The sequence below is a fragment of the Acanthopagrus latus genome, chromosome 4 (assembly GCF_904848185.1).
Source record: "Acanthopagrus latus isolate v.2019 chromosome 4, fAcaLat1.1, whole genome shotgun sequence".
Taxonomy (NCBI): Eukaryota; Metazoa; Chordata; class Actinopteri; order Spariformes; family Sparidae; genus Acanthopagrus; species Acanthopagrus latus.
In genome coordinates, this window is record NC_051042.1 from 2,086,597 (window position 1) to 2,098,682 (window position 12,086).

The window sequence follows — 12,086 nt, forward strand, 5'->3', positions numbered from 1 at the left end:
GAGATGAATATGGTGCCACCATGAGGCTGGAGATGCCACACCACGGTAAGACCCACCGTGATAGAAAGCAGTGAGCAGGTTTGGTGTTGCAGAGATGGTGAATCAAATGCCTGAATGCTTTAAGAATGATCCACTTAATGCGGAACGAATAATTTTTTAATAGTATCAAATCTATTGGAAAATCTCTGAACAAAATGCATAAAAATAGTGCAGATCTTCTGAACTGAGGGCCGTTAAAGAAGCGAATCTTTGCAGCATGTCCTGCCTGTCACTCACTCTCACACAAACTCCACTCACCCTTTGCTGTCATGATGCATTTGTCCCGTCTAAAGCTCAAGGCATCCTCTTAAAATACATTACCTTCACATACTCATGGCCACACATATCAGACTCTGGTGATGTGCTCCTCTTTGACACATGCTCGTAATCCCAGGAGCCCTGAAGATTTCAAGATGTACCATAATAATCCATTATTATCCAGGGATGAAAGTCAAATATTGCTGAGCAGCAGAGTTTACTGGTTACAGCTTCATAAATCATTTACTTCCACAACAAAATTGAATGTTGGATGTTCAAGGTTAGACATCACTCACTGAATAAGTACATACACACGTCAGAATGCCATTATTAATGTGTTCAATTCATGTGAAGGGCCTCAAATTACATAATAAAAACCATGTGGTCGATGTGGGGGGAAAAAACTCTGCTCAGTTCTGTGATGTCAGGTGCTCTGACTTCACAGAAAAACATGCGACCATCCCCCAGATGCTCTGCAGTTGGAAAAATGTAGACACACCTGTGGACATACTGCTCTCCATTTCCATGTGCTGAAACACAAGCGAGAGAGCAGTCAACAACTCACAGCGCACTGCTTTCCTACACAATATACAAAGTGTACAACAGCATTTATTTTACTTTTTTTAAATTACATTGCCTTTATTTCTCAGTGACAGAGTCTAGTTGTCATCTGCAGTGATGTTGGCACCCTAAAGTCAGCCTGAATCTGGGATCAGTTCAGTCCCACTGTCAGATCTCCTGTAAAGATATAAAGCAATCTTTGTTTTAAAATCCTTTGCTGATTATAATTCAAACAGTACGAACCAAAGACTGGTTTTGTGTAGTCAGAACATCGTCACAAGTTATTAACAGTTGGTTTGTAACAACAAATCACATTATTTTTTCACAAGGATAGCTTTATTTGTAAAAGAAAGAATGTATTCACCTGATCTTAGGACTCAGTAATAAGTGGAGATTATTTACATGACTTGTTATCACTCATTCAAAGTCTTTGTTCATTAACTGGATTAAAACTTGCATCAATTTGGAGAATCCATAAATTAACGTATGTAAAATCTTAAGAATGTATCGTTGTGTGGTGTCAGAAGATAATAAGAGATACATGGAATGAGCCTTGTGTTTTACAAGTTTAAATAAATTGCAGGATCTGCGGTGTTAATATAATATATGGTAAAAAATTGTGTTGAAATGTAGCTAACATTTTTACATTTAAAATCTATTTAGTAGAATAATAATAGAATAAAAGCATTATATATATTCACCAGCACATCAGCACAGCTCCTTTGCATACTAACCTTAGTGAGTTAGCACCACACCCAGTCTGTCATGTTACTGAAATTATGGACTGTATCATTAACTTTACCTCACAGAATTGGTATGATGCGGTTTATTAAGAAGCATGCTAACTTATTTAGAAGAGCCTAACACTTACTGTATAAAGAGAGATTTTTTTTTCTATTGGTGTTTTTTAAATCATACATTGTGTTTTGGTAAGTCAGTTCGGATGAGCAGTCATTCTGCACACCAGCAGCCTGGAGGCAGCAGCGGGCACACAGTGCGTTCTTCCCCGGAAACTGAGACACCAGCAGAGCAAAACCTTTCGCACCGGCTCCGTCTCTTTGTCCATCCAGCTCCCTGCTGAAGCAACATCCACAGCAACACCATGGCGACTGTAGTCGACACAAAACTATACGACATTCTCGGAGTATCTCCATCCGCAACAGAAAATGAGCTGAAGAAGGTAATTAAGCAAGAAAGTACCAACGAACGGCGGAATTACATTTAATGACTGTTGAGAGTTTCAAAGTGTAGAAAATGTCTTCAATCCGGAAATGCGTTGCTATGCGCAGCTAGCTACTGTTAGCTGAGAGTGTGACTAGCCTGTTAGCATGCTAACTGGCCTGGATGTTCGTATGTCGATGCGAGTCTAACGACTAATGCGTTTTGTGAACTCTGGTGTTTTTTTGGTGGTATTAAGATAGAGACGGGTGGGAATTGTGTCTTCAACGACACCGTTTAAGTGGGTAATTAACACTGACAAAAACGAGGTTGCATTGACTCAACACTGGCTTGTGACGTTATGCATCAAGTGATCGACCTCACGTTAGCTTTAGCTCAGGTGTTTGACACACAGCTAGCAAACTAAAGCCCGTCGAAGGTGCTGGAAAAGGGTAACAACTTAGTTTGGGCTTCAACAGAGGCTGGGATCTATAAAACAGTTACCTGACAGACTTTTCTGTGTCTCATGGGAGTGACAAAATAATCATAGTAAGATGATAGATGTTAAGCTCTTTCACATAGTTTAATTTAGCTTACCTGTTTCAGTTCGGCCGGACAGCAGTGTTCACATTTACCAATGAGAGTACGGGGGGTTATGTTTTCCTGGCATCATTGCGGTGGTGCCTGACTGTTTTTCGAGCCAGCGTACGACACATAATGTTAATGCTAAACATCAAGTTACACTGAGAAATCCAGTCTCTGCTAGCATTGGCTAGCTGGCGATCCACAGTGTGCCGATATGACCATACCCTTGTGGGCTTGCCTAGTTATGCCTCTAAGGTTACACGTCTGCTATGTATAATCAGCTGTAGTCACATCTATCCCCAGTCTCTTATTTTACTTTATTTGACAGAATGGACAATGTTTGTGTCTTTCGGACGCGTTATCGCAGCGCTGTCTTTGGCTAGTGTTAGCAAGATATGCTAATTAGCCAACGCACGTTTACCTAAACGTTAGCCAGCGATTAATTTGTCAGACATTTTGGAACTAGCATTTTTTTTTTATCTCAACATTGTATCGATGGGTGTAATGTTGTTCAAGTCATGTGCTATTCCGTGTTCAACTCAGGAGAATGAGCCAGGTAACGTTAGCTTCTCAGCAAGCCATTAAACTGAAACTCCATGCTGTGTGAAAGCGTCACGCCATCACAGGTAACACAGCGAGTGTTTTGCCGGGTGTAACATCTGGTTTCGTCAGAGAGGCACGTGTGATTACGTTAACAGCAAATATGGTTCCTTGGTAAGTGGTGTGATTGAGTCATGCCGATGTGCCATTACAGCTAACAAGTCATGTGTACATTTACAGTGACGCAAGGTCATGCTCTGTCTGTCTTTGTACTCCTAGGCATACCGGAAACTGGCTAAAGAATACCACCCTGACAAGAACCCAAATGCTGGTGACAAGGTGAGACATCTGTGAAGGTCCCGTCTGTTTTACATACTGACTGAAGTTACTCATCATAGGCGTGTTTACAGTTTAGATGGGTGTTTCTGACTAAATGTAAATGGAAAGGAAACAAGATAAAGTCCTGGTATTGTTTTCTACCATTATTTATTGAAGTTTTTTTGATCATGCAGTTAAATTTCATGAGAGGCCCCAGGACATAATCACAGACCCCCTGACACCCCACATGACACTGTCATTAATACTGTAACACTGTCAGAAACATCAGGAGTGCATCTCTTCGTCATTCTCCATACGGCACAGTGCCATTTTCTCTGCAGGGAATCACAATGTTAGCAACAGGAAATTACAACTACAGGAAATTTAGACTGACTTACTACCCATGTCACCGTCATGGACTTTGTGACAAGATGATGTGAGAGAGGTGCAGATTCAGTTCTGCAGTAAGGTTTTTTAAGTGCGGTCTTTGGCATCCTGTTGAATTACCCTTTTTGATTTTTGTATTGAACTGTGTACTGAAAAATTATTCCCATGTTGAAACTTGAATCGTTAAACACGCATGTGATTATGTGTGGACTTTTCCTGAGATAAGGAATATTGTACCTTTAGACGGGCTTTGTTGGGTAATGTTGCCGCTTTGTTCTCACCAGAGCTGAGATCAAAAATGATCCTGTGTCCTGAGCTTGAAAATGACCAGAGTATCTTTGACAAGAGGTTGACGGCTCCTTTTCCAATATGAACTTAATCTGGAAAATGGAGCATTCTTTTGTCAACCACTTGAATATTCTTTCATGGGCTTCTGTAAATTCCCAATGTAGCATCACCAAGACAGTTGCTGTTTTTTATGGATGGCCTATGGATAAGTACTGTTAATTTGCTGTGTGGCTGCAGTCTTCCTACAACTGAAATGGCATCTTGTTACATCTTTGTTTTCTGTCCTCAATAGTTCAAAGAAATCAGTTTTGCCTATGAAGTACTGACCAACCCTGAAAAGAAGGAACTTTATGACCGCTATGGAGAACAAGGCTTGCGGGAAGGAGGTGGGGGCGGCCCAGGGATGGATGATATCTTCTCCCACATCTTTGGTGGTGGACTCTTTGGTTTCATGGGTGGCCAGGGGAGTCGCTCCAGGAATGGAGGCCGGAGGAGAGGAGAGGACATGGTCCACCCACTCAAGTGAGACATTTGCACATTAGGCTGCTTGAGTTAAATGTTTTATGTTCTTTTTTTTCACAAATTTGTATTGAAATGAGTTAAAATCTTCTTGATGTTCAGCCCATGTGCACAATGGAGTCCAACTCGTCTGTCTAGTATCTAAACACCACTCTTTTTCTACAGGGTGTCACTGGAGGACCTTTATAATGGGAAAACAACTAAACTGCAACTTAGCAAAAATGTACTGTGTAGCACTTGTAACGGGTAAGTTGTGCAACCAGCATGGTTCTGTTGTCCACACTGATGTATCCTTGATTACTTTCTTGATTGTAGTGATATCTAGTTAATCATGTTAAGTTGAAGTTCTCTTAAGTTTCTGTGTGTGTGTGTGTGTGTTTGCAGGCAGGGAGGCAAGACGGGCGCTGTACAAAAATGTACAACATGTAGGGGGCGTGGTATGCGCATCATGATAAGACAGCTGGCCCCAGGGATGGTCCAACAGATGCAGTCTGTGTGTACTGATTGTAACGGAGAAGGTAAGGGGCTCAGTGATATAAACACTCGAGTGATTATCCTGTATATGGTTGTAGCGCGGTCTGCATGGATCCCTCACCTTGTTGTTTCTCTGAACCACTCCAGGTGAAGTTATCAGTGAGAAAGACCGCTGTAAAAAATGCGAGGGCAAGAAAGTGGTGAAGGAGGTGAAGATCCTGGAGGTACACGTGGACAAAGGCATGAAGCACGGGCAGAAAATAACTTTTGGAGGAGAGGCTGACCAGGCACCTGGCGTCGAGCCTGGTGATATAGTCCTCGTCTTGCAGGAAAAAGATAATGAGGTAGGTGGGCCGTCCCCCAATACTGTAGCCACACCCCTCATCCCCTGACCTTTACTTTCCCGGCATGGACTCGGTGTCATGAAGGGAATTTCTTTTTTTTTCTTTTCTTTTTTTTTTTTACTACTTAAGACACAGTTCTGCTTATATCATAGTTTTATGTATCAGAAACTAATTATTGCTGCCCATGACAAGGTGACACCAAATCTGTGCAAACTTCCCTCACCTAGCCACCACATGCTACTATAGCATGTACATATGCTGTACAATAAACTGTACCAGAGATAAGTTGTTTTAATATCATGTACATCCAAACAAATTCCTACAATCAGTTTGGAATGTGATTATAATTTTTCTTGATGGGCTATTCCTATAAAAATAGAAGTCACCATTTTAAATTAATAAAAACAAGGTTAAGTATTTGTTTTAGTGATCTTATAAAAGAGATGCCTGGTGAAAGAAGTTAGCAGCAGCTACAGATGTACAATTGCAGATTTATAACAATGCAAACTTGATGTAACACCTCACTAACCAAAGCTTTATTACCATCAGTGAATGCGACTCATCAATTCTCGCAGCTGCTTCATGGTAAATGCCAAACTCTAAAAGCTTACTGAGATCACATCATAGTCTCTGCATGCTGTTTGACAGCTGTTGTCTTCTATTCTTGTTATTTAGCTTTGCCTTGTCCTTTCAATGCATTGTATTCATCTCGGTTTAATTGGTTTAGGCATTAACTACAGATAGGAAATACAATTCACAATTAATGGAATCTCCTCCTTAGGACTACTTTGGAAGAATCTGGCATTATGTGACGGATTGTGAAAATTACATTAAAGCAGACACTGTGTTTCCATGCAGTCAGTCCCATCCCCACCCCATCCCTCTGGGGATTAATTGATGGTTTCTTTCACTGTGTTTAGGGGAATGGTATGAAGTGCATTGGCTAACCCTGGGCTGGTGCTCAGCTGACCTGTTTTTAAATGCATTGGGAAATAGTCCTGTTTTTGTTTTGTTATTTTGGTCTCTTTTTGATTTTATTTTGTTCATTTAATATCACAAAACTCGCTGCATTGTACTACGTGTCCAAGGAGTTCTGGCCATATGTGAGTTGATCAGTACAGAAAGATGAGTGATATACAGTTTGTGCGACATGGTTCCTGAGTTAATTGAGCAGATTGTCGCAGTGATCAGGTCCAGCTGGTGGTGCTTCATGCCTCTCGACTCACTGAGTGATAAACAGATTGTGTTGACAGTGTTGTGCTGTCAGAGCTGTACGTTGTACTAAATTAGGACAAGGAATGACACGAGGTGTTATGATGCACACTGGCCAGCCTGTAATATCTCTTGATGTAAGATGTAACAAAGACTATTGCCTGTTTTTGCTGCTGTTGGATCCAGTGCCTTTTCATATATGTATATGATTTAGAATGGTGTTTTATCTTTGCATTCATACAACACAACACATCAATCAAATGAGCACCAGTAACCTAGAGGGTGGTGACTAGATGTCTTTGACATCAGGACTCTTCAGGCTAGCTGTGCTTTATTGTTGAACTGGTTGTTGATTAAGACAGATATGTTTACAGCTGATCAGAGGGCAGAAGGCAGGCCCATCAACACATCTTGACTGGCATGTTTAACACTTAGACCTACATAACATACCTAATTTTCTACGTAAAGTTTTTACATCCTCTTTGAGAAGTTGATGTTAGGTGTGGGGTTTGTCTGGGATTTCCTTGCTAACAGTGCACCAAGAACACTTGAGAGGCATGTCATTCATGAGCTGTTGGGCTATTCTCGATTCTTGACTATGATAATGACCCGAGAGACAACATTTAGTTGGCAGGAATTAAAGATACTGTGATGTCTGTAACGGTCTTCCTGTTGTCTTCACCTGAATTATATCAAACAGTGTGTTCCAAACAGAGCCGTCCCACAGGTGCCTAACATTTCTGTAGAAAGATTGCTGCTAAATCCACGTGACCACATTTGAATTGAACATGTTGTTTGATAAAGGAATACGTTTTTTATTGTGCACTCGCACAATGTTAACCAGTGGTTAAGACTCAATTGTCACAGCTTGTTTTGAACGGTTAGTGTCTTGTAGGTTTCCTTAGCAGTGAATGCCGAGTCTTACAAGCCTGGTTGCCTCTGACAATGCTCTGACTGGAACAAGAGGCTAAGCTGTAGCAATGCCCCAGGCTGTGTCTCCCAGGAGGTGTATATTAGTGATGTTTGTGAGTGTCTGCTGGAAGCAAAATAGGTTTCTACAGCCAGCTACATCAAAACAGAGAGAATTGACTAGTAGTTACTGACATAAGGTAGAAATTCAGCTATTTGTTAAACAGAATTAAAAATAAAATGCAAGCAGTTGTTGTGCTGACAGGTAAGTTCATTTTCCTTTCAGACTGTGGGTTTGTCAACTGCCATTGTGGCAAAACTCCCAGGTTAATAAAAAGTTTATTAACCAACATATTCGAACCGTTTTTTTTTTTTTCCAGACATTCAGGCGAGATGGAAACGACCTGTTCATGAACCACAAGATCGGGCTGGTGGAGGCGTTGTGTGGCTTCCAGTTTATGCTGAAACACTTAGATGGAAGACAGATCGTTGTGAAGTACCCTGCTGGCAAAGTCATCGAACCAGGTTAGAATTATTGACACTGAATCTTTTTCTCTTCTCAGTCTTTAACCGTATTTTAGCAGGAAAATGTACTTGAAAGATTTATATGACATTTAAACTACGAAGGAAAAAGCTGTGATGGCGTAGTTGGAGGCCAGAGGAATGTGTTACAGTGACAAGCTCTCACAGCCAACCAGGCCTCCAGACTAGCGTGTGCTGTTTTGTCTAAGTGTGTGTGCAAAGAATGTATTCTATTCTGCCTCACCACAAAGACATCACAGGGATTCCACTTACACTTTGTGTTTAGTGTAAATGTCAAATGGTCACACAGTGGACTCCTGCTGAGAGCAGAAAACAACAAGGCACATTTAGACGCCACTAAGCATCCTCAGTGTTTTTGAGACAAGGAGACAGTTCTCATAAATGAGGGGACAGTGAGGTCATCTACATCCTCAGTGAGAGTTGTGGAAAGATGTTACCAAACATGTACCTCTTACGCCTTTAGGTGTATCCTCCATCTACAGTGCCTCTATACTGATAGTTGTGGAATCAGATATAATTCATTGTGCTGCTTCTTTTCCAGGCTCGGTCAGGGTGGTGCGAGGAGAGGGCATGCCACAGTACCGAAACCCCTTTGAGAAGGGAGATCTGTATGTCAAGTTTGATGTCCAGTTCCCCGACAACAACTGGATCAGCCCTGAGAAACTTGTGGTATGACATGTTACTTATTATCTATCATCTTCTGGAATTATTTGGTAGATTACAGTGAAAATACACATTTACTGTACATCCTGAAGAATGTACAGTGAGCCTTATTGGTAAAATGACAATGAACAAGACATGTCCAAAACAAATGACTAAGCTATAACATGAATTTATTGGTACTGTATAGGAATTTGTAGCTGTGTTAGTGTAGATCAATGACAGTGGGTAATCTCACTGTACTTTTCACACTTTTATTGAGAAGGCTTAGGCCTCCACAAGTAAGAATTTGCAGCTATATTTATACCACTGAGGGATTAGAGCTATTGTGGCCATAAATGGGTTACTCACTGAATGAGCACAAGTTTGCATTGAAACAGTCACACCTCTTTTCTCCCTGAAGATTTAGCAGTCTAAATCGAGTTGAGTTTTTCTTCTTCATCAATAACCGCTACTGCACTCATGCTCCCACAGCTGTTTGACACTACAGCGTGGTTAGAAAACATGATGAGGGTGCCTGTTGAAGCTGCATAATGGTGAATGTTTTCCACTTGTAGGAGCTGGAGGACATGCTGCCATCACGGTCAGAGCCGCCCATCATCACTGGAGACACGGAGGAGGTCGACCTGCAGGATTATGATGTCAGCCAGAGCTCGTCGTCGGGTGGCCGCAGAGAGGCTTACAATGACAGCTCCGATGAAGAGGGTGGCCACCACGGGCCGGGGGTACAGTGTGCCCACCAGTAGTCTCTAACACAGATGCTCTCTGAATCACACAAACACACACACACACACACACACACACACACACACACACGACCCATGTTCTGCTTGGGGAGAAAATGTTTGAGTTGCAGAGTAAACAAGGATGTAGGTGAGTGTGAGAAGGCATGGTAATTCCTCAGACACAGATCAAATAAACACATTGAATCACGGAGCTGGCAATTATTGATTGTCATCGACTTGTACGCTGTGATTATTTCGATCTTTGTCCGAGGGAGACTCGCACTGGGGCAGCCGAAGACTCTGCACTGCACCTGAATCAGATTTAGACACTTTAAACAGCAACTTCAGGTAGAAGTCATATTAAGTATTTAAGATGTATCAAAACTAAAGGTTGCTCCAGTGAATGCTAGCCATGTAGGATTATGATCTGGTGTTCAAGCTGAACCCTGCACCCATCTACTTCTCTTTCCCCCTTGTTGAAGTCCATTCCCCTCCGCTAATGGGAGCTCCAGATCAGTTAAATACAGGAATGTTTCTTGTTTGCTGAGTGTGTGACTTGCATTTTGTTTTCATAGTATTTACAATTATTAATTTAAAAACTAACCGATGTGCATACAAAGCAGCTGAGCTATGTGACGTGCAGATCCTTGGACTCATGGATTCATCCACTCAGCGCCATTCGTAGGACTTGTCTGATTTTTACAGCTTCCTTTGTAGGTTTTTACTCATTTTTTTCTTTCTTTATATTTTAATTGAAACCGAAAATTGGTTATTGTGTATATCATTGAACTGGTTGTTGGTAAGCTTCATCAGCTGCTGTATTCAAAGCTGTGTGATTTCCAAAAAAAGCAAAAAGACAAGTGAAATGACAAATGTAATGCCTTGTATCTGTGCTGAGACCATGTGCATGTAAAAAGCTTTGGTTCCCGCACTTATCAAAACATCAAAGAAAGCAGCACACTTCCTAAGAAAATGTCTATGAAGTTGTTGAATAAATTGTTGAAATATCATGTACTGTGTGATGCCTTGTTTTTCTTCTTCATCAATAAGCACAAAAATGAATCACGATATACCTCGAGATTTAAAATAGTCAAGCAGAGACCTCGTCCACAGATGCAGTCAGCATCAGTTGAGAACTATTTTCAATAACTGTTGTCCGCGAGTATCACCTGACCGAAATGCCTTGACGCTCATTTTAGATCCATGTCCTTACTCAAAGGTTTCTGTGATTAGTCAGTTACCCAATTAAAGTGGATGAGATCACACATCCTCGGCGCAGTCTGAGTAAATGGAAAAGACGCTCAAGCAATACACAATAGTGTCTTTTATTGAGATCAGGTGAAGAAGCATCATTGGCGAGGCACATAACCATCACATCTCCTTTATAGAGTTTCTTATTTACTTACACTGTAAGTTGTTTTACTGAATTGCTTTATAAGTCTGCTTCTGTTCTTAAATGAAATTTGCATAGGTTTAAACATATCTTCCATTTGCCTGAGGTGGTTTGTACAAGTCATGCTGGTAGTTTGGTTTATTTGCCCCTTAATATTTTCTGGCATACTCAGCCAAGAGTAAATCGATCAGCTGAGGGTTGAGGGTCACAATACCTGATCTAAACTGCAATACTTTTACCAGAAGAGAAGCAAAATCAAGAGATGAGAAAGACAAGACAAATCAAAGAAACATGAAGGGGGCCCTAAACTGAAGATCAGTAATCTGTCCTCGAACACTGAAAGGCTCTGCTCTGAATCCTCAGGGACAGTTTCATACTTCTGCTCTGGGCAGCTTTTACTGAGAGAACACCCATTTTACACTTTTACTGCTGGATACAGTCAGTGGATGTGAAATGGAATCGGATTAAATTAGATTAGACTGACTTTTTTTTTTTTTTTTTCAAGTGTAAATCATATTTGAATGAATGTATAAGTTAAAAGAACAGACGTGAGCTCTTCCTCTGCCATATTTCTACTGGCCATGTGTGCCTGAGGAAGGCGGAGCTTCAGCAGACTCACCGCTGTTGTCAGAAACTATCAACACCGTCTGAAAACGACTGTAAATATTAACGTGACATCGCTGTAACATGTATGAAGTCATCCCGAGTGACACTCTTCATAAACGCCTATTTCACCGTCGAAATTCACCGGCGCCGTGGCTTAGTTGGTTAAAGCGCCTGTCTAGTAAACAGGAGATCCTGGGTTCGAATCCCAGCGGTGCCTTTTGACTTCTCGTCACATCACTGCACCTTTTGGTACTGTTGGATGTATTTAAAGGCAGATTGAATCGCTCCATTTAACAGAGACAATCAGGCGATCACCCTTTTCCACCTTTAAGTAAAATGCTTCATAGTTAATGTGAAAATGATGAAATTTAATGTAAATCTCCTACATTTTGACTCTGTCTGAGATGTGCAGTACACACATCTGACCACACGGGGGCGGTGACACAACATCCTGAAGCAATAAATAATCTGTAGACTACAATGGAGGGACAGGCTGAAGAAAATCCTGAAGCAACCATGTCTCGGATGTATTCCTCATTCAGCACTCACACGGTTTATGGTGTAATC

General features: G+C 41.2%; 1 protein-coding gene, 1 long non-coding RNA gene and 1 other non-coding gene across 5 annotated transcripts; 2 read left to right on the forward strand and 1 right to left on the reverse strand.

Moving 5' to 3' along the window:
* Positions 1 to 101: 101 nt before the first annotated feature.
* Positions 102 to 3,413, reverse strand: LOC119017989. Of its 3 annotated transcripts, XR_005074629.1 has the most exons (4): positions 2,614 to 3,413; positions 930 to 1,035; positions 797 to 827; positions 102 to 438 (listed from the first exon to the last, which is right to left on the reverse strand). It is a non-coding gene; the product is annotated as an uncharacterized LOC119017989 (long non-coding RNA). The 3 variants fall into 3 exon arrangements; XR_005074627.1 differs by lacking the exon at positions 102 to 438 and having other exon boundaries at positions 488 to 827; XR_005074628.1 differs by lacking the exons at positions 102 to 438; positions 2,614 to 3,413 and adding an exon at positions 1,730 to 1,865 and having other exon boundaries at positions 488 to 827.
* dnaja2a (DnaJ heat shock protein family (Hsp40) member A2a) lies at positions 1,813 to 10,530 on the forward strand. Its single transcript, XM_037095256.1, has 9 exons — positions 1,813 to 2,038; positions 3,421 to 3,480; positions 4,427 to 4,656; positions 4,819 to 4,899; positions 5,038 to 5,171; positions 5,275 to 5,471; positions 7,973 to 8,117; positions 8,677 to 8,804; positions 9,353 to 10,530. Exons 1-9 carry the CDS (start codon positions 1,961 to 1,963, stop codon positions 9,539 to 9,541), a joined length of 1,242 nt encoding a protein of 413 aa, XP_036951151.1. The 5' UTR covers positions 1,813 to 1,960; the 3' UTR covers positions 9,542 to 10,530.
* A 1,132-nt stretch (positions 10,531 to 11,662) lies between these two features.
* On the forward strand, positions 11,663 to 11,736 carry trnat-agu. Its single transcript has one exon. It is a non-coding gene; the product is annotated as a tRNA-Thr (tRNA).
* Positions 11,737 to 12,086: the final 350 nt, after the last annotated feature.